Source organism: Schistocerca gregaria, chromosome 1 (genome assembly GCF_023897955.1).
Source record: "Schistocerca gregaria isolate iqSchGreg1 chromosome 1, iqSchGreg1.2, whole genome shotgun sequence".
Lineage (NCBI taxonomy): Eukaryota > Metazoa > Arthropoda > Insecta > Orthoptera > Acrididae > Schistocerca > Schistocerca gregaria.
Genome location: NC_064920.1, coordinates 469810673 through 469834012, shown reverse-complemented (window position 1 = coordinate 469834012; position 23340 = coordinate 469810673). Strand labels below are relative to the sequence as shown.

Below are 23340 nucleotides of genomic sequence, written 5' to 3'. Positions count from 1 at the left end.
CGTGTACAACTGGTTGTCGCCTAAAAGGGCGATAAACATTTTCTGCCTGCCAGTAGTCATGGTCTGAAACCACATCGTGTAGAGATCGTCCGCTTGCGATAGGGACGGCACGGAAATCAGAACGCCTGGATTCTTACATCATACTTGCTGGACAGTAACGTGTCTGATCACTACACTTCGACAGCTGCCACAGAAATGAAAGCGAGTCACCTCTATGAAGAGGCCTGAGCGTCATTTCTCGTGAGTAGAATTTGTATCCCACCTAGACCCCCTGTGACGCTACACAGATGTTACACACATTGCTGGTCTTGTGGGTTACAGGACAGCTTCGTAAAAACTTTTGCAGTCTGTACTCTTAGAGGTTGGCGATTTCGCAGACGCACAGCCGACCTTCAGGTGGTGTTGTGCTCCTGTTTGCTTATGGATCAATTATCAGCAGGTGCTCTTTGTAAAGATTAGAGTTTACGATCCCTTCGACGTCAAGGTTATCAGAGGTGTAGCACAAGCTCGGATTACGGAAGGGTGGGGAAGGAAATTGGCCGTGCCCTTCCAATGGTCCAGCCCTGCCTCGGGCATGGATGCGTGTGATGTCCTTAGGTTAGTTAGATTTAAGTAGTTCTACGTTCTCGGGGACTGATGACCTCTGAAGTTGAGTCCCATAATGCTCAGAGTCATCTGAACCATTTGAACCAGAATGAGATCCAATCATTGCTCCACCTCCCGCGGCGTGCTTAACGCCTGGTGTAACTCTCCTCTTTACCCAAACGCCAGCGATGGGTCGTGACAAAAAGCTAAAAACTCGATAGTAAGCCACCTGATTCAATTGTCAAGTCACTAACTTTTTGTAATATGAGTCCGCGTCCTCCATAATTCTTTAAATGATGTAATTTTCGCTTTTAGCTGTAACCGTTATATTGCGCTATTGCAATATCGGCGTTTGTGCCATTTCCACATATCTACAGAGACATAATACAATGTAAACGTGTTGGACTGGTTTATTCTTCCGCAGAACATTACCCTCCAGCTTGGATGAATAAGCTCACCGGGAAAAATTAATCACCCATGCAGAAATCATTACAAGTATCTTTAATATCTTCTAATTCCGCAGCTGGACTTGACAACCCCATGGATGCCGTTAGAAAGTGTATCGATATGGTTGTGCAAGCACGTCGCAGTTCCACTAAGTTGCAGGAATGCTGATGTCAGCGTTGAATTTACCCCCACGCCCCCACCCCTTCCACAAGTTGCAAATATCCCACACATTTTATATGGGGCCCATGTCAGGTGGTTTTGCAGGCCAACCGTGATATAATAGGGTGGGGGAGTATTCAGAGAACTTTGCTGTTGTCGTCCTAATGTGCCTATGGAGCAATGGCCTCTTACGAGGTGACCGACTCTCAGAGTTCATTGCTTGCAGTTCCCATCGCAAGGTTCTCTCGCTAACAGGTGGGGATGGACCTTTACTCACCGCCTGCAGCAATTTCTTAAGGTTTGGAAGGGATTTTGATTCTCCGATCCCTCTCAGCCATAATCTTTCCCGACGAAAATTTTGACAAGGTGTTTCGCGGCCACGAATGTTGCATCATTGCTTGCAGACACGTTGTACAGTTCGCCGCGAAACACGAACAAATGCAGAACTTAACACATCGTATGCCCTTGGGCACGGCCAAGCACGATTGTCCCTTTTTACGACTCCGTCGCGTCCTAACCTGTTTACGTACAATGTCCGCTTGAAACATAAGCGTCTCACTGATCGCTGCTGCGTTGTGTTCACGTGGGAGCAGTGCGCACGCCGTTGGCCACATGATTCGATCGTTGCGCCGTCTGGAGAGGATTAATGATTCATCGGCACGTGCGCCCTGGGTTGACTAATTTTTTGCCAGATGAGGCTAGTACTCACGCAGGACTTTGTGGCACGCAGCTCAGGCAAACCATGCGCATTATAACTGGTATAATCAGAGCTACACTTACTCTCCACACATACACCCTCCGTCTCTGCAGCAGTAAAGTTCACTTGCGTGGACGTACAAAAACTACAGAAAAGTTCTCACCTCCCTAATCACGCAGACATTCTAAAAATCAGTAAAGGAACAGATCGTTCCCGTCAACCACATCTGGAAGCAGCAAGGATGTCAGCGGAGAACGACTTTACGATTAATAATTGATGGAGACACATATGACAGATTAATTCTACGACGGAACAACTCAACATGCTGTGCATGTCGACCAAGCCACCTGGCTTTCCGTTTGCCACTCAAGATCTTGCAGATTCTTAGCCAGATAAGAACCAACACAGGAAGGTGTGACAATTCTCTGAAGAAATAGTAGAAAATAATGTTTCCTGGTTGTGACTGTGACGCTGAAAAGATGACTGTTCACCACAAGATAATAGTAAATATTAATTTTTTTAGTGTAGCCGTATGCTGAATAAATAAGTAAATATAAGATATTAATGTTGTATTATGTCTTTGCAGACGACTGAAAATATCAAAAATGGCATAATTCCAATAGCGCAATAAAATAGTTACTGATTTAAACCGAAAATGATGTCATGTTAAGACACTGTTCTTCTATTTGAGAGAATATGGTTCAAATTCCCGTCCGGTCATCTTGATTTAGGTTTATCGTGGCCTCCCTAGTTCATTAATGGCGAAAGATAGGTAGACTCAACTGAAACAGCCTAACCTAAGACATGTCTTATGCGTGCACCATCTTATTGCAACTCATTTAATATCGTCGATGGGACGTTATGTCGACGTGTTGTAGGCAGTTGAAAATTACAGTGCCTCTCCAGTATGAGCTATAACATCTACTCTTGTGAAAATGAAGTGATTCCAAAGAAGTCGGTGCTGTGCTACCACATCTCTCCCAATCCATTTTCTTATAATCTCAGAAGAGCTACATCGTTACTGAAGACTGTAAAAGAGTGCCAACCATAGAGACATTATAAAGCAGTTTCAACGTCAACTGAATCTACCCTGTTGCAGATAAACAACTAGCAAACAATAACTACAGGCTGCCACAACACCGGCCGCTGTGGCCGAGCGGTTCTAGGCGCTAGAGTCTGGAACCGCGATTCTGTTACGGTCGCAGGTTCAAATCCTGCCTCGGGCATGGATGTGTATGATGTCCTTAGGTTAGTTAGGTCTAATAGTTCTAAGTCTAGGGGACTGATGACCTCAGATGGTGTCCCTTAGTGCCTAGCGCCATTTGAACCATTTTTTGAGCTGCCACAACACTTTCAGTTAGAGCAGGTTATATTTTGCACTGCTAGCCATTAGATTAGATTAGATTAATACTTTTTCCATAGATCATGAATACGACACTTCGTAATGATGTGGAACGTGTTAGGTTAATAAAAGATGTCTGTACAAGATATTACACAAAATATTGCATGACACTAATGTTTAAGTTGGTTTTCCCCCTCCCTTCATTTATATCTAAAAATTCAGCCAATGAGTAGGAGTTGTCATCTAGAAATTCTTTTAATTTATTTTTAAATGTTGGTTGGCTATCTGTCAGGCTTTTGATGCTGTTTGGTAGGTGACCAAAGACTTTTGTGGCACCATAATTTACCCCTTTCTGTGCCAAAGTCAGATTTAACCCTGCATAGTGAACATCATTCTTTCTCCTGGTGTTATAGCTATGCACACTGCTATTACTTTGAACTGGGTAGGATTATTAACAACAAATTTCATAAGTGAATATATATACTGTGAGGTTACTGTGAGGATCCCTAGATCCTTAAATAGATGTCTGCAGGATGCCTGTGTGTGGGCTCCAGCAATTATTCTGATTACACGTTTTTGAGCAATGAATACTTTTCTACTCAACGATGAATTACCCCATAATATGATGCCATACGAAAGCAGTGAATGAAAGTAGGCATAGTAGGCTAATTTACTGAGATTCTTGTCACCAAAATTTGCAGTAACCCTAATAGCATACGTAGCTGAACTCAGACGTTTCAGCATACCATCAATGTGTTGCTTCAAGTTTAACCTCTTATCAATGGACACACCTAAAAATTTTGAAAATTCTACCTTAGCTACAGACTTCTGTTCAAAGTCTATATTTATTACTGGAGTTGTGCCATTTACTGTACGGAACTGTACATACTGTGTTTTATCAAAATTTAAAGAGAGTACATTTGATGAGAACCACTTACTAATTTTGTGAAAAACATCATTTACAAGTACATCACTTAGTTCTTGGTTTCTGGATGTTATTACTAATACTTGTATCATCTGCAAAAAGAACTAACTTTGCATCTTCATCAATGTGGAATGATAAGTCATTAATCTACACTCCTGGAAATTGAAATAAGAACACCGTGAATTCATTGTCCCAGGAAGGCGAAACTTCATTGACACATTCCTGGGGTCAGATACATCACATGATCACACTGACAGAACTACAGGCACATAGACACAGGCAACAGAGCATGCACAATGTCGGCACTAGTACAGTGTATATCCACCTTTCGCAGCAATGCAGGCTGCTATTCTCCCATGGAGGCGATCGTAGAGATGCTGGATGTAGTCCTGTGGAACGGCTTGCCATGCCATTTCCACCTGGCGCCTCAGTTGGACCAGCGTTCGTGCTGGACGTGCAGACCGCGTGAGACGACGCTTCATCCAGTCCCAAACATGCTCAATGGGGGACTGATCCGGAGATCTTGCTGGCCAGGGTAGTTGACTTACACCTTCTAGAGCACGTTGGGTGGCACGGGATACATGTGGACGTGCATTGTCCTGTTGGAACAGCAAGTTCCCTTGCCGGTCTAGGAATGGTAGAACGATGGGTTCGATGACGGTTTGGATGTACCGTGCACTATTCAGTGTCCCCTCGACGATCACCAGAGGTGTACGGCCAGTGTAGGAGATCGCTCCCTACACCATGATGCCGGGTGTTGGCCCTGTGTGCCTCGGTCGTATGCAGTCCTGATTGTGGCGCTCACCTGCACGGCGCCAAACACGCATACGACCATCATTGGCACCAAGGCAGAAGCGACTCTCATCGCTGAAGACGACGCGTCTCCATTCGTCCCTCCATTCACGCCTGTCGCGACACCACTGGAGGCGGGCTGCACGATGTTGGGGCGTGAGCGGAAGACGGTCTAACGGTGTGCGGGACCGTAGCCTAGCTTCATGGAGACGGTTGCGAATGGTCCTCGCCGATACCCCAGGAGCAACAGTGTCCCTAATTTGCTGGGAAGTGGCGGTGCGGTCCCCTACGGCACTGCGTAGAATCCTACGGTCTTGGCGTGCATCCGTGCGTCGCTGCGGTCCGGTCCCAGGTCGACGGGCACGTGCACCTTCCGCCGACCACTGGCGACAACATCGATGTACTGTGGAGACCTCACGCCCCACGTGTTGAGCAATTCGGCGGTACGTCCACCCGGCCTCCCGCATGCCCACTATACGCCCTCGCTCAAAGTCCGTCAACTGCACATACGGTTCACGTCCACGCTGTCGCGGCATGCTACCAGTGTTAAAGACTGCGATGGAGCTCTGTATGCCACGGCAAACTGGCTGACACTGACGGCAGCGGTGCACAAATGCTGCGCAGCTAGCGCCATTCGACGGCCAACACCGCGGTTCCTGGTGTGTCCGCTGTGCCGTGCGTGTGATCATTGCTTGTACAGCCCTTTCGCAGTGTCCGGAGCAAGTATGGTGGGTCTGACACACCGGTGTCAATGTGTTCTTTTTTCCATTTCCAGGAGTGTATATCAAGAACAGTAAAGGACCTAAGACCGAAGCCTGTGTGACCCTGTACTTGATAGCCCCCAGTTTGAGGAATCAGGTGTTGTTTTAACATTACATGAATCACTTATTTCAACTTTCTGCATTCTTCCAGTTAAGTATGAATTAAACCATTTGTGCACTGTCCCCCACAAACCATAATGATTTAGCTTATCTAAAAGAATTCCATGATTTACACAATCAAAGGCCTGCAGGAGCAGGCTTTGTTTGGCGCTGACCTTACACATCGTACATTGGTGGCTGAGCTACAACACATTCCCATTTCCACCGAATAGTCAAAGCACAGTCCTACAGCATTAACTCATTTCACTCTGTTTCTACGCAGGTTGCAGAATGTGATGGATGTAGCTCTCTTCGACTTCTGCTCGTTTCCATTTTATATTGGGACGGTCACATGCACAAAGCTGCAGGGGTGACGAGCAGTTACAAGATGCATAGGGACAATTAGAAACCACATTGGAATTTTACTGAAACGGATAGCCCATGTGCCATGAATATGATTCACTAGTGTCTGTGATCATTAAAAATCATTAAAAGACTTCTCCATAGGATCCCTATAACCCAGTGGATATATCGCAGAACATCTGACATGGCATTGAGACAGAATGCATTAGAAATACTAGAGAAATATCTAGTGGCGGCATGACAGAGTTTCAATCCTGGCTTCATACCGCGTTCCTTAGCCGAGTCACTTTCTAAATTCGATGATTTTATTACAATCTTACACCGTCGACGACGTGTAACAGCACTGTCAGTTTGTTAATACACACTCCGACGATCACTCTCTGTATTCAATGTCGAGGTATTTGTGTGGAAAAACCACTTCATTCGGAGATAATGACATACCTCGATTTATAAGATTTGTATTGGTTTCAACTTGGATATCATTAGCTATACTTCTGAGCACCTGTAGAACCAAGACTGCATGTGATAGTAACATGGCCATTACGATCATATTTTTTAACATCTGGCGGCTTGTAGGACGATTATGCCTCTCTTTCTAAGACACAGTGGTACTATGAGCAAGGAAAAAACTTATGGGACATGTCCACCCACTGCTATTACTTTTGAACTAGGTTGGATTATTAACAACAAATTTCATAAGTAAATATATATACTGTGAGGTTAATGTGAGGATACCTAGATCTTTAAATAGATGTCTGCAGGATGACGGTGGGTGGGCACCAGCACTTATTCTGATTACACGTTTTTGAGCAATGAATACTTTTATACCAACGATGAATTACCCCAGAATGTGATTCCATACGAAAGCAGTGAATGAAAGTAGGCATAGTAAGCTAATTTACTGAGATTCTTATCACTAAAATTTGCAATAACCCTAATAGCATATGTAGCTGAACTCAGACGTTTCAGCAGACCATCAATGTGTTGCTTCAAGTTTAACCTCTCATCAATGGACACACCTAAAAATTTTGAAAATTCTACCTTAGCTACAGACTTCTGTTCAAAGTCTATATTTATTACTGCAGTTGTGCCATTTACTGTACGGAACTGTATATACTGTGTTTTATCAAAATTTAATGAGAGTACGTTTGCTAAGAACCACTTACTAATTTTGTGAAAAAACATCATTTACAGTTACATCACTTAGTTCTTGGTTTTTGGATGTTACTGCTATACTTGTACCATCAGCAAAAAGAACTAACTTTGCATCTTCATCAATGTGGAATGGTAAGTCATTAATGTATATCAAGAACAGTAAAGGACCTAAGACCGAATCCTGTGGGACCCCGTACCTGATAGCCCCCCAGTTTGAGGAATCAGCTGTTGTTTTAACATTACATGAACCACTTACTTCAACTTTCTGCATTCTTCCAGTTAAGTATGAAGTAAACCATTTGTGCGCTGCCGCCCTCAAACCATAATGATTTAGCTTATCTAAAAGAATTTCATGATTTACACACTCAAAGGCCTTTGAGAGATCACAAAAAATACCAATGGATGATGTCCTGTTATTCAGGGCATTTAACATTTGATCAGTGAAAGCGTATATAGCATTTTCTGTAGAAAAGCCTTTCTGAAAACCAAACTCACATTTTGTTAGTACTTTATTTTTACAAATATGGGAGGCTACTCTTGAATACATAACTTTCTCAAAAAATTTTGATAGAGCTGTCAGAAGAGAGATTGGGCGGTAGTTATTGACATCCGACGTATCCCCACTTTTATGCAATGGTTTTACAATGGCATATTTCAGTCTATCGGGGAAAACACCCTGCTCCAAAGAGCTATTACATACGTGGCTGAGAATCCTCCTTATCTGGGGGAACAAGCTTTAAGTACCTTGCTGGAAATGCCATCAATTCCGTAAGAGTTTTTACTTTTCAGTGAGTTTATTATTTTACTGATTTCAGTGGGAGAGGTTGGTGGAAATACAGTTGTTTCAAACTGCACAGGTATGGCCTCTTCTATTAGTAGCCTTGCCTCTTCCAGTGAAGATCTAGATCCTATTTTATCCACAACATTTAAAAAATGATTATTGAAAATATTTTCAATTTCTAATTGTTTGTTAGTACACTTGTCATTCAGTTTTATGGCACTAAAGTCTTCCTGTGCTCTTTGTTGCATTGTTTCCCTTTCAATAATATTCCAAATTGCTTTAATTTCATTATCAGAGTTACTGATCTCAGACATGACACACATGCTTCTGGACTTTTTAATAACTTTTCTTAGTACTGCACAATAGTTTTTATAATACTGAACAATTTCGGGGTCAGTACTCTCTCTTGCTGTTAGATACAGTTCTCTTTTATGGTTGCAAGATATTCTTATTCCTTTAGTTAGCCAAGGTTTTTTATATGTTTTCTCGGAATTATGTTTATCTATTTTCTTGGGAAAACAATTTTCAAATACCCCTAAAGTGTATCGTGAAATAAGTTATATTTCAAGTTTGCATCGGTTTCCTTATACACTTCATCCCAGTCTAGCTGCTGTAGGCTTTCCCTAAAGTTTGCAATATTTATATTGTTAATGGAACGCACTGCTTTGAAATTCTGATTTGATATACTGCATGGAACTATGTCATGTACTGTAACTAGCTGTGCACCTTGATCTGAAAGATCATTCTCAACAGGATAAACATTTATGTCCTTAAACTTATGTTGGTATATAAAAAGTTATCTATCAATGTCCTGCTGTTCTTTGTTATCCGAGTAGGAAAATCAATGACGGAGCTCAAATTGAAAGAACTGAGTTATACTACAAGGTCATTCCTCCTATTACACTCTTTCAGGGAATCAACATTGAAATCCCCACAAATGATAATCTGCTTCCCCCTGTCTGACAGATAGCACAACAAAGCATCTAAGTTTTCTAGAAATAGCTGGAAATTCCCTGAGGGGGACCTATACACTGTTACAGTTATGAAAGTGCCATCATTTAGTTTAAGTTCGGTGGAACAGGGAACTGTATCTATCCTTTATAGATCTAGAAAAGGCATATGACCGGGTTCCTAGGAGAAAGTTATTGTCTGTTCTACGAGATTATGGAGTAGGAGGCAAACTCTTGCAAGCAATTAAAGGTCTTTACATGGATAGTCAGGCAGCAGTTAGAGTTGACGGTAAATTGAGTTCATGGTTCAGAGTAGTTTCAGGGGTAAGACAAGGCTCCAACCTGTCTCCACTGTTGTTCATATTATTTATGGATCATATGTTGAAAACAATAGACTGGCTGGGTGAGATCAAGATATGTGAACACAAAATAAGCAGTCTTGCATATGCGGATGACTTCGTTGTGATGGCAGATTCGATTGAAAGTTTGCAAAGTAATATTTCAGAGCTAGATCAGAAATTTAAGGACTATGGTATGAAGATTAGCATCTCCAAAACGAAAGTAATGTCAGTGGGAAAGAAATATAAACGGCTTGAGTGCCAAATAGGAGGAACAAAGTTAGAACAGGTGGACAGTTTCAAGTACTTGGGATGCATATTCTCACAGGATGGCAACATAGTGAACGAACTGGAAGCGAGTTGTAGCAAAGCTAATGCAGTGAGCGCTCAGCTACGATCTACTCTCTTCTGCAAGAAGGAAGTCAGTACCAAGACTAAGTTATCTGTGCACCGTTAAATCTTTCGACCAACTTTGTTGTATGGGAGCGAAAGCTGGGTGGATTCAGGTTACCTTATCAACAAGGTTGAGGTTACGGATATAAAAGTAGCTAGGATGATTGCAGGTACTAGTAGATGGGAACAATGGAAGGAGGGTGTCCACAATGAGGAAATCAAAGAAAAACTGGGAATGAACTCTATAGATGTAGCAGTCAGAGCGAACAGGCTTAGATGGTGCGGTCATGTTACACGCATGGGAGAAGCAAGGTTACCCAAGAGACTCATGGGTTCAACAGTAGATGGTAGGAGGAGTCGAGGCAGACCAAGGAGAAGGTACCTGGATTCGGTTACGAATGATTTTGAAGTAATAGGTTTAACATCAGAAGAGTCACCAATGTTAGCACGGAATAGGGGATCATGGAGGAATTTTATAAGGGGGCTATGCTCCAGACTGAACGCTGAAAGGCATAATCAGTCTTAAATGATGATGATGATGATGATGATGATGATCAGTGGCACATGCTTCCATGTGTTGCTCTACACAAACTTTTTTAGTTTCTAAATTATTTACACTGTGGAAGCTTTTGACATATGTGGCAACTCCTCCTCTCATCATATTATCTCTACTTACATGTGCAGCTAATTTGTACCCATTGATGCTAACCTTTTGCATATCAGTGACAATGTGATGCTCAGACAGGCATAGTACATCTATTACATTCTCAGTTTCTATATCTTCAAAACAAAGCAGAAGCTTATCAATTTTATTCTTCAATCCCCCAATATTTTGATGAAATATACTAACATTATTTTTCACTTTACTTTTATGGGTATCTTGAACTTTTTTTAACATCTTTAGTACTTGCATGGCTAAGTTTCCCACTGGACACTGATCTTACACTAAAAAAGAGTTTCCACCATGAGATGTAGTTCCTCCCCCCTTTAAATATCCTGCTATCTGCCACGCCAGTTTACCCTTCCCTTTCTTGTTGAGGTGTAGGCCATGTCTAGTATAGTCCCACCTACAGTGTGAATCAACAGGAACCACACCAATGTGTGACCCTGCACCAGATCCAAGTAGCCGTTCCAGCTCCAAATTAACTCTCCTGACAGAAGAGCTCAAATGAGGTCGGTCGTGGCGCTCCAGAAGCGACACAAACCCAACACTGGTATGACTCTGGCGTGCAAGAAACTTTAATGTGGCATGAAGACTGTCGTATGCTGTGCAAGGTCTTTGATTGTGCATGTAACCGATGATACACGAGAGGGCGCCACCATTCATACACACTTCACAGCGTGCGCCGCTCAGTTCGGATCTGTCGTCATAAGACGTCACTCACATTATGGAACTAACTTACGCTTCCGCTACAGGTTCTTCAAAGCGCCACATCCATCCGTCGCGCCCACAAGAAATACGTCACCGCAACAAACTTGTGATGTCACAGTAGTTGCCTTGCCCGAAATACATCACGAACGCTCGGCTCTGCCAGATCCATCCATTGAGAGGCACATGAGAAATACAGGCCACACAATGAACTTGTGACGTCACTCCTGTTGCCTTGTCCGTCATACATCACGAACGCTCAGCTCCGTCTGCGGCCATTGTGAAATCAATACGTCAATGAAAACGTGCCTACTATAGGTTATAACTTTGTCTCGTGTTATGGAGGGCCTGCACCTATTTAAACGCAAAGTTAATAATTACTAAACTGCTCTAAAATTGTAACTGGCTCCACGCGGGAGACGGTCGCTGGAATTCGTAACACCTGTAGTGTTGCTCAGGCGATAGGGCCGGTATATATCATTTGCCCCGATCAGCTGCCTTACTGAATACTGATAAGTACAACTTGTTCGCCACGGTAGCAGCACGATCAGCGTGGCTGATTGCTAAGCTAAGAGGCCCGGGTTTGATTGCCGGCTGGGTCGGAGATTTTCTCTGCTCAGGAACTGGGTGTTGTCTTATCGTTACGTTCGTAGCGTTTTAATTGACATTCCACTAATGAGATGGCTGAATGGGCACAGCCCGAAAGCTAATAAAAAAAAAACTACAACTGCTTTCCTCTTCCGCAAAGTAGATTGCAGATGGCAATCATTCCGTCGATCGCGAATAAATGGAGATACACCGTATGTGGTTCTGGTTCATCATTTCCCGTCGCAAATCGTCCAGCAGGAATTCCAGTTTACAGTTACAAACCATCCGACACATATCAACGGTTGCCGTCGTAATGGCAATCCGCTGTTTACGAGTGATCGTCGGGTAGTGAAACATCTAGTTTCTACTGAAACTTCGACTCAAAGACTGAACTTAATAGCTGTCACAGGAACAGTCCAAGCATAACTGGATAATTCCTTTCAATCTGTTAGGTCAGTTATCGTATAGGACTTGGACTGCAGTGCCACACACCTTGTAACACGCAAAATTCAGTATTCTGTGTACGTTATTTTAATATATGTTTCATATTGTGCTGCCCATATTAATTGTCTAAGAGCACTGATGTCGTAAACGTGCAGGCCGGCTACCTTGTACAGCAACGATTATTCTGTGGTAGGGGGTTCGCTTCCTGCTACCTTGGACGTTGGGCGCTAGACTTGCTTTTGCGAATACATCACAGTGTACTACATCCTTGGATCATAAGTGTTACAGCACAACTGCACGAAACAGGTACTGTAGGAGTAATGCCATCTATAAGGGACAGTCAAACGAAAACCGAACACACGCTACAAAAAAAATGGCTCTGAGCACTATGGGACTCTACATCTGTGGTCATCAGTCTCCTAGAACTTAGAACTACTTAAACCTAACTAACCTAAGGACATCACACACATCCATGCCCGAGGCAAGATTCGAACCTGCGACCGTAGCAGTCACGCGGCTCCGGACTGAGCGCCTAGAACCGCTAGACCACCGCGGCCGGTAATACACGCTACAACAGGACCATGGAATGCACGCTACAACAGGACCATGGAATGCTTCCATTTAAAAGGAATCACCACACGTAATTCCCACTGGTAGACGAGACGATCAGTTGTTGTTTCGAAGAACGCGGTCGGCCGCTGGCGGATCCACAAATGTTCCCGCTCTTGCATTTCCTCGTCTGACTAGACGACAACGCGTGTCTTTCTTTAGGTCGCCAAAGATGTGAAACTCACATAGAAAAAACATCCGGGCCGTACGGAGGACGTTGCACTGATTCTCAACCAAATCGCTGAAGCGTAACCTTCGTCCGATTGGCAGTTTGAGGGCGGGCATTATCGCGCAACAGCATGACACTGTTCGACAGCATTCCTGCGCGTTTTGACTTTACGGTGCATCGCAGGTTCTGCAACTTGCACATTGATTGTGGTTCCACGGTCGAGAAACTCGACGAGCAAAGGGTCACTGTAGTCGAATAAGAAGATAGTCATGAACTTGCCAGAAATTGTGTGAATAGCTTTCGATTTCTTTGGTGGACGAGTCGTGGAATGTTTCCGCTGTTGGTTTTGCCTTTTGCCCTCGGGGCGTTGTAATGCTTTCATCCTGTTACATGATAACGACCGCTCCCACACTGCCAATCGGACGAATGCTACGCTTTAACGATTTGGTTGGAAATCACTACAACATTGCAACCTTCGTTACAGTGCGTATCTTTCACCTTGTGATTTTCACATCTTTGGCGAACTGAAGAATGACATGCCTAAGCGTCGGTTTCTGTCGGACGAGGGAGTGCAAGAGTGGGTGCAGTTGTGGATCCGCTAGCAGCCGACCGTCTTCTACATAACGTGGATTGATCACTAACGTCTTAACCCGTATAGTGATTACTTTTCAATGGAACCATTCCAATGTCCATTGTGGCGGGTGTTCAGTTTTCATTTTACAGCTCCTCACACATACTGTGCATAAGGAAACATTATTCAGCAAGTTTTCCATTAGAAGCGACATTTAAATGTTGTTTGTCTCCGATAAATTCTCGTTATATCTCGTGTAAGTAGAAGAAAATTCGACAAGCAGTTGTTGCACTGTGACGTCAGCAGGATATCCGCGTCCTACCTGAGTTGGTGTGTGGCGGAGGGCACTTTACGTGTCACTGTCATTACCTCCCTTTCCTGTTCCAGTCGCGTATGGTTCGCGGGAAGAACGACTGTCTGAAAGCCTCCGTGCGCGCTCTAATCTCTCTAATTTTACACTCGTGATCTCCTCGGGAAGTATAAGTAGGGGGAAGCAATATATTCGATACCTCATCCAGAAACTCACCTTCTCGAAACCTGGCGAGCAAGCTACACCGCCATGCAGAGCGCCTCTCTTGCAGAGTCTGCCACTTGAGTTTGTTAAACATCTCCGTAACGCTATCACGGTTTCCAAATAACCCTGTGACGAAACGCGCCGCTCTTCTTTGGATCTTCTCTGTCTCCTCCGTCAACCCGATCTGGTACGGATCCCACACTGATGAGCAATACTCAAGTATAGGTCGAACGAGTGTTTTGTAAGCCACCTCCTTTGTTGATGGCCTACATTTTCTAAAGACTCTCCCAATGAATCTCAACCTGGTACCCGCCTTACCAACAATTAATTTTATATGATCATTCCACTTCAAATCGTTCCGCACGCATACTCCCAGATATTTTACAGAAGTAACTGCTACCAGTGTTTGTTCCGCTATCATATAATCATACAATAAAGGACCCTTCTTTCTTTGTATTCGCAATACATTACATTTGTCTATGTTAAGGGTCAGTTGCCACTCCCTGCACCAAGTGCCTATCCACTGCAGATCTTCCTGCATTTCGATACAATTTTCTAATGCTGCAACTTCTCTGTATGCTACAGCATCATCCGCGAAAAGCCGCATGGAACTTCCGACACTATCTACTAGATCGTTTATATATATTGTGAATCACCGGAATGGTGTCAGACTTGCACCAGACGGTGGCCGAAGATCCCAGATAGCATATCCCGGTCAAAAATGCCATACGACCATTTCATTAGCAGCAGGATGTGGCCTGTCGAAAGTGAGGTTGCTGTGCGCGTTGGTAGGAATCCAACTAATGTCATCAGAACATGGAATCGTTAGGTTCAAGCAGGTCATGCTAAACTCTGTGCAAGATCTCAAAGATCCAACGAGACTGGTGCCTGAGAGGACAGACATATTGTTCGTTCTGCTGTGCAGAATCCTACAGCCACGTGACGCACCTCGAGTCAAGAATGGGCCTGTCTGCAGCAAGACAAGCATTAAGAAGACAGTCCGGCCACGTCTGCTTCCCTTGATGGGGCAGAGCCGCGCGACCGACGTTGCATGCAGGAGCGGCACGATGTCGCCTTTCCAGACGAAGTCTACCTGCTTCTGGGCACAGCGCGACGGTGGCTGTATCTCTATATGGAAGTTCCGAGCAAAACGAACGCTGGCGGATAGTATTCGTCATCTTCGTAAGGCTCCGGTTCCTAGTGTGATAGTACTGAGACTCCTGGGCTGCATTTTTTGTTGGTTTCCCAAAAGTGTCCTGACTACTTTGTGAATGTGTGTGTGTGTGTGTGTGTGTGTGTGTGTGTGTGTGTGGGTGGGCGGATGGGTGGGTGGGGGGGGGGGGGACAGGGGGGAGGGGGATGTTCCACTTCTTATTAACTTACGCTCGGCTGCCGTCATCACTATTTGATTGAATTTAAGCCACATCTGGCTGACGTAGTATGGAAGGAATGGAGACTGCCTTTAGGACAGTGTCAAGTGAACTTATTTTGCATTTTTAATGTAAAATATTTTGGATGGATTTGTATGTTACGGATTTAGTATTGCTACACCGACCGTGCCGTCACTAACTCTTGTATGCATCACGTCGCTCACTTTTTGCTCAGGACTGTTTGTCACTAAGAGATCTACTAAACAATACCGCTAAAGGTGGTGTAAATTTAAACTACACATTTAATATAGACGAATACACGCCTCGTAAAAAGACACACACAAAAGAAAGTAAAGATTGCACGGCAGAACCATTCAGATGTATCTGTGCATACTACTGTGACAAGTCACGGATTAGCGATGTGCACAAATACATGTGGTGGTAATATTGCGTACATATGGTATAAAATGGCAGTGCTTTTGCAGAACTGTCATTGGACTCAGTTGATTCATGTGAAAAGATTTCCGAAGAGATTATGGCCGCACGAAAAGAATTAACAGACTTAGAACGCTGAATGGTAGTTGGAGCTACATGCATGGAACATCCCATTTCGGAAGTCGTTAGGGATTTCAACGCTCCGAAATCCACAGTGTCAAGAGTGTGCTGAGAATACAAAATTTCAGGCATTACCTCTCACCACGGACAACGCAGTGGCCGACGGCCTTCACTTAACGACTGAGAGCAGCGGCGTTTACATAGAGTTATCAGTGCTAAGAAACAATCAACGCTGCGTGAAATAACCGCAGAAATCAATGTGGGACGTACCAAGGCAACAGGTAGGCCATTCCCGTGTGTCACGCTGTTATTGGTTAATGAGTATGACGTCGTCGGGAATACTGTTCTATCGTGATAGCTCAACACTAGCCTCATGAGCTGTTTCTCGTTAAATGCTACAGCCACATGGATACTCTGAAAGTCAGATTTAAGTGCCTGGAAGAGGGCTGACGCATATTACTAAGCATCACTTACATCTCAAATTCTAAGAAATTAACATATGTACGTTATACACACATCAAAAAAAGTTTTCCATCACCCTGAACTCCTGAAGATAGGCGTTGACTATGGATATTATATCACAGAGACAGTCCCTTAGACAGTTCAGAGATGTCACTAAACTCGCCCAAAGATGTGAACAACCATGCATCAGCAGCGCCTATTAGACGGAGAGGGTCCGACAGCCGATCAGTTCCAGTCATTCCACCAGGAAGGAGGTACACGGCTCTTGTTGTCTATACTTCAACTATGCCTAGACGGTCAATACCGCGGTTCGAACGCGTCCGGATTGTTACATTGTGCCAGGAAGGGCTCTCAACAAGGGAAGTGTCCAGGCGTCTCGGAGTCAACCAAAGCGATGTTCGGACATGGATGAGATACAGACAGGAACCGTCGATGATATGTCTCGCTCAGGCCGCCCAAGGGCTATTACTGCAGTGGATGACCGCTAACTACGGATTATGGCTCGGAGGAGCCCTGACAGCAACGCACCATGTTGAATAATGCTTTTCGTGTAGCCACAGGATGTCGCGTTACAACTCAAACTGTACGAAGTAGGCTGCATTATGCGCAACTTCACTCCCGATGTCCATGGAGGGGTCCATTTTTGCAACCACGACACCATGCAGCGCGGTACGGATGGATCCAACAACATGCCGAATGGACCGCTCAGGATTTGTATCACATACTCTTCACCGATGAGTATCGCAAATGCCTTTAACCAGACAATCGTCGGAGACGTGTTTGGAGGCAACCCGGTCAGGCTGAACGTCTTAGACACGCTGTCCAGCGAGTGCAGCAATGGGAGATTCCCTGCTGTTTTGGGGTGGCATTGTGTGGGGCCGACGTACACCGCTGGTGGTCATGGAAGGCGCCGTAACGGGTGTATGATACATGAACGTCATTAAAGAAAATGGCTCTGAGCACTATGGGTCTTAACTTCTGTGGTCATCAGTCCCCTAGAACTTAGAACTACTTAAACCTAACTAACCCAAGGACATCACACACATCCATGCCCGAGGCAGGATTCGAATCTGCGACCGTAGCGGTCGCGCGCTTCCAGACTGTAGCGCCTAGAACAGTTCGGCCACACCGTCCGGCTGCTACACTACGCCGAGGAAAAGGAGATCCACCACGCTGTTAGGAGGTATTCCATGACTTTTGTCACCTCGGTGTAAGTGACTCGCTTCGACATAGAAGCACCTCAAAAAACACATATCAGCCCACGCTAAGCCCATTGTGGAACAAGAGTGGCGTTTTGTCAGACGAGAGTTCACATACTGCGTTTCCTGCACGCCCAGTTCTGCTGCGTTATGGACAACAGATGCATCAGCGTCGGGGGGTGAAATGCCGTGACGACGTGAAAAGTGCTCCAAAGCTGTAGTATGCTAGGTAGTACTATTCATGTGGACAAGACCTTTACACTGCACACAGATTCACCTTGAAATTCTGGCGATATATGGACCAAATGCAACGCGGCTTCTAGCCACTGTGGAATGGTGCCAACAATATTATCAAGGCCGCAAAGACATGAGTGATCCGGAATGGGAAGCAAGATCATCGACATTGGTTACAGGCGACGATGTCGAGCAGTCCAGTTACTGACTGAAAGCTGTCGCAGATTTTTCGATGAGGACGTTCACACAGCGGTTTTCGAATTGCCCCATGACCAAGGAGCAGGTTTCTATCGCCGCGGAACTGAACGACTGGTATAGTATAGTGTTCTGAGCGTTGTTTCGAAACTTTACTTCTATGTTGAAAAATACTATAATGTATCTGTGTCACTCCGAAGTGTAGTGCAGCTTTCAGTAAAAGTTGCTTGGCCTTTCGAAATAATGTGTAAGTTACTTTTTGAAATCCCTCCGTACAATAAACAAACAAACAATAACTAAAAGAAAACAGCCCTCGGTCACTAATTTTTAACGAAATAACCGAGTTTCGACACTGCTAAGAGTGTCTTCCTCAGAATTTACACCAAAGAATGGTCTATAACATGGTCACAGAATTCTGACTAAAAACGTATGATACAAGCTATAAGTACGGAATTATCGTGAAAGACTGGCACTGCTTATATGTCATTTATAAAATAATAAATATGCCAAAAGGATATTAGTCACAAAGATATTTAAGATAAAAAAACTGTGATGGCGAGGCCACTAAGGGCTGCTCGTTACTTGCGTGGTGCATGTTGTAAACGGACTGCGGTGCCCGCGTTAACAAATGCGGCCAGGTGAACATGGCACTGCAACGAGCGTGCCATCTAGTAGCCGCAGATACAATTAGGCGACTTCACATTGAAATATAGGCAGAAATGATTATAAATAAACAGTATTTGGTACATAATGGAAAGCAATGTTTGTTTGACAGCAGCGTACAACATAACATTTTGTCAACATCAAAGCTTATAACAGTAAGGTAAAACATGAAAGTCTCATTATGAAAATGTCGATAGGACTGAATGACAACTCTTAGAAAGCAATATGACGTGAAATACAGCCAAGAAACATTTGATAATTAGAAAACATAGGACTACCTTAGAAGGAAAAGAACATTTCGGCAACCTGCACAAGGAGACCCGAAGTCACATATCGAGTAACGGCTTTACACCGTTGAAAAAATGTTTGTTACATAGCTGTAGCTGTTCGTTAAGGATGAGGCTATCCTTTCGAGCTACATGCTTGATAATCTCTCTTTCTTCTAGAATGTCTAGTCCACGCCCTTTCTTTCCGGTGCGCAAAATGTTGCTATCGCAGATGGCTTTAGGTGAATGACCTGTAATTAGAAGATGGTAGGCAAAAGATGAATTTTGGGGGCTAGTGCCATTTTTTCTTAGCAAGTGTTATTTATATCTGGTAGTGAAGGCACGTCCAGTTTGTCCTATATCGCAGACAATTTTGTAGACACCAGAATTTTCTAGGGGGAACGAATAGAATGTAAATTATGTATGAAGTTTTTTTTTTTTCAAATTGTTATTAGTAGAAACAGCAACGTTGCAGTTGTATTTCTTTCGAAGAATGCGTTGGATCTGATCAGGAATAGAGAAATATTTTTTTGAGTTAGACTCGATGACAGAAGTGCCTAGCGTAGAAATTCTTTTGCCGGCCGCGGTGGCCGTGCGGTTGTGGCGGTGCAGTCCGGAACCGCAGGACTGCTACGGTCGCAGGTTCGAATCCTGCCTCGGGCATGGATGTGTGTGATGTCCTTAGGTTAGTTAGGTTTAAGTAGTTCTACGTTCTAGGGAACTGGTGACCTAAGATGTTAAGTCCCATAGTGCTCAGAGCCATTTGAACCATTTAGTAATTTTTTTAGCAGTTAACAATGAGTATAAGCCAAACATAGTAGATGACGTCCTTAAAAAGAAAACTGCACAAGTCATTGCCTCCTTCTAGTGAGGTTGCTACACTTATGTGAGCCCTTCAGTGCTGAGTTACAGATTCCCTTTAGCAAGAAAGTGTGTGCGGAGTTTCGCAGACTGCATAAATTCATTTCCCCCAGCCTGCTGCCGCATATATCACAGAATCGAAGGCTATTCTATAACCATGCATGAAAGGGTATACAATGCTTCACGAGTACTGCCGAGTATTTGAAAGACACCAGTGGAAGAATTTAAAAAGAAAAGAAAAATTCTGCTTTCACCTTACTACCGAGAGAGACGTGTCATTGAGATCTCAAAGAGAAGTGTTGCTGGCAGTGACGATGTTTATGTAGCAAAAATAAAGTTTTTTCGCAGACTTCAGGATACCAGTAGCGTGGAACCATAGAATAGCCGGTACCTTCTCGGGAAAGTGTTTCCATTAATTTCTGCTGCACAGAGTCTTGTACTAATCGATAATTATCCTCGCTCATCGTTAGTTAATTTCGAGACGGATATTTGTTGTCTAACTGCTCATCCAGTTGTAAGACGTGTATATTATTATTGTCTAACGTCAAACCACAATTTATGAAAGATGTTTATATTTTATTAATAGGATTAAGTAGGAATAATTATTATTTGTCATGTTGGAAATAATTGTGGTAGCAAGGAATGCCTGCACCAAAATATTGTTGGCAGGAGAGACCGCAGATTGATATAATTTTAAAAAGGGCGGGAGAGACCGCGTATGGATACATTTTAAGAAAACAGCAGGAAAGACCGCACATAGATGCATTTTGTAATGGTAGCAGGGATTGTCTGCACCAGTAAGTCTCATTTGAACGTTTGTAAAATCATTTCATTCAGAATATAATTAAGTTTTGCCAGCAATATTGCATTACTGATTATAATCCATCCCAAAAACCGTCAACGTAAAACTTTGCAAAATTTTATTGTTGTCAGGAAAAAGTTTAACTATGAATTACGTAGCGTCACTCAAATTAATTAAAGAAAAACGTCAGCTTTGCTATTAAATAATAACGTCAGCTTTGGTAATAAATACAGCCACTTATTATGACAGCCCACCAGCAGCTAACAAAGTATAGTAAAACAAAGTATATTCATGTCACAGTTCGATGTAGCAGTCAGATGGCGATCCAGCAACAGTAAAAAAGGTAAGGAACAGTTTTGGGTTATTGCAGATAACGACTGAAGGCCACGACGACGACACATTCTATGTTTCGTCGAAATAATCAGAAAATCACTTTAATAAGCAACAATTAAATTTGTATGGGAAGATTGAGAAAGAGAATAAATTTCAAAGGGAAGATTTCATTTGTTATTATTAAGCAAGAGATAGAAATCCTAAGGGAAGGTTTCATAGGTTACTGTAGAAGGGAAGGTTGCGTAACACAAAAGAGATAAAGAGGAGACGGGAAGATTTCACTCTATTTCATTGGCAGTGACCATTTTTTTCTTTTTGTGTTTTTCACTGCTACCGCATATAACGCAGTGACTATAGAGGAAGTAAGACTTGCTGCTTTTCTCTTTGCACTGGACGCCGTGACAGCTTTTTCTCTACACATGCAGACTGACATCTGATGTGCACTTTGTGACAAGTCTAGACACTCGCGATTTTGTTGTGCGCTTTAAGGAACGTGTTAATGGGCACTAAGATGCCGTCGATGGAGATTACGCCCGCCTGCATCTGCTTGCGAAGATATACTCATTACCAAGGTGCTTTTCAGGAAGCGCCCGCACTGGTGTTGACGTCACTGTCGGTGATGGACGCCTCTCAGAAGTACCGCGTGCGGCAGTTCGTGTCGGTGGGCGACGGCTGGCAGCAGCTGGCTGCGTCAGCGGGGGACTGGGCCACGTGCCTGGCGCTGCACGCGTCGCTGTCGCACGTGCACCACGTGGGGCGCCAGGCCCGCTTCTGGAGTGGGCCCCTCTCCGTCGCGCTCTTCGCCGCCGGGGAAGACGTCCACCTGCTGCTCGCCTACGTCACGTTCCTCAGGCGCTGTAGGCAACACGTGCGAAGTAGGGTAAGTAAGTAAGTCATTTCTGGCGCCTCTGCCAATAAGAACAAAAACTACTCAGAAACATTTATGCACTAACTTCATATCTGCAAACGTGCGGGCTTTACTTCTGGCCATTAAACCTGAAACACCACGAAGGCGACATGTAACATACCTCAAATTAGCATGAAGTCTACTACACCGACGAAAAAAATCGCAAACCGAAAATTAATTAACGTAGAGTAACGGAATTTCGGAATTACGTTTGTCTAAGTAACATAGTTAAATGATTAACATTGCAAGATCACAGGTTAATGTAAGAGCGAGATAAGCCATTGCAAATGTGAAATGCCGTGTACTGCTAGAACGTTGAATGTGAGTATGCAGACGTGCATACGTTGTGTTGTACAGGTGCCGGTTGTCAGTTTGTGGGATGTAGTCCATGAGGGTTGCACTTGATCGGTCAGTACAGGACCGCTTAATGCTGTTTGTGGATGACGCTGAAGTTGTCGTCCGATTATGCCCCAGATTGGAGACAGATATGGTGATCTAGCATGCGCACCCAACATGTCGGCACTCTATAGAGCATGTTGGATTACTCTATAGAGCATGTTGGATTACTCTATAGAGCATGTTGGATTACTCTATAGAGCATGTTGGATTACATCTGCAGTAAGTGGGCGAGAATTATTTGTTGAAAAACACTCCATGAAATGCTGTTCGTGTGTGGCAGCACGACAGGTAGAGTCAGCAGATTGTATAAATTTCAAATGAGGCTATGTGTGACAACCAAGAGAGCGTTACTGCTGTCATACGAAATTGCGCCCCAGACCGTAACTCCAGATGTAGGTCTAGCGCGCCTAGCACTCAGACAGGCTGGCTGCCACCTCAACTGGCCTACTTCTAACCAACAAACGGCCACCACTGGCACTGAGGCAGAACCAGATTTCATTAGCAAACTCAACAGACCTCCACCGTGCCTTCCAACGAGCTGTTGCTTGACGCTATCGAAGTAGCAAATGGCGGTGGTTTCTGGTCAGTGGAATGCACGCTGCAGGGCATCTGGCTCGGAGCTGTCCTTATAGTAAATGATTTGTAATAGTTTACTGTCTTACTGTGGTGCCAACTACTGCTCAAATCAGCGCTGCAGATGCAGTACGATGCGCCAGAACCACACGCCGAACACGACTGTCTTTCCTGTCGGTAGTGTGACGTGACCCTCCGGAGACAAGTCTTCTTACAACTTACAACCGTCCAGTCTTTTGACCACCGCTGCCAGCAGCCATGTAGATTGGCTACATTCTTACCAAGTCTTGCTGCAGTATCGCAGAAGGGTCTTACAGTTTCTCATAACACTGTTACAGGATCTCGTTCAAACTCACTGAGGCGCTGAAAATGGCGTCTTTGTCGCCTTAAAGACATTCTTGATTGACATAAACTCACCACGTCCAATCTCTAAGACAACTAACCCTCAGAGCCGTTACGGCGAGCATTCA

The 23340-nt window shown here is 44.0% G+C and overlaps 1 protein-coding gene across 1 annotated transcript in view; it reads left to right on the top strand.

Annotated features, from left to right (window-relative positions):
* LOC126353082 (beta-1,4-glucuronyltransferase 1-like) overlaps positions 1-23340 on the top strand; it is a 174560-nt gene that overhangs the window by 58573 nt on the left and 92647 nt on the right. The window contains exon 2 of the mRNA XM_050002736.1: positions 21575-21871. Within this exon, the coding sequence (XP_049858693.1) occupies positions 21575-21871 (297 nt within the window). The remainder of the gene's footprint in view (positions 1-21574; positions 21872-23340) is intronic.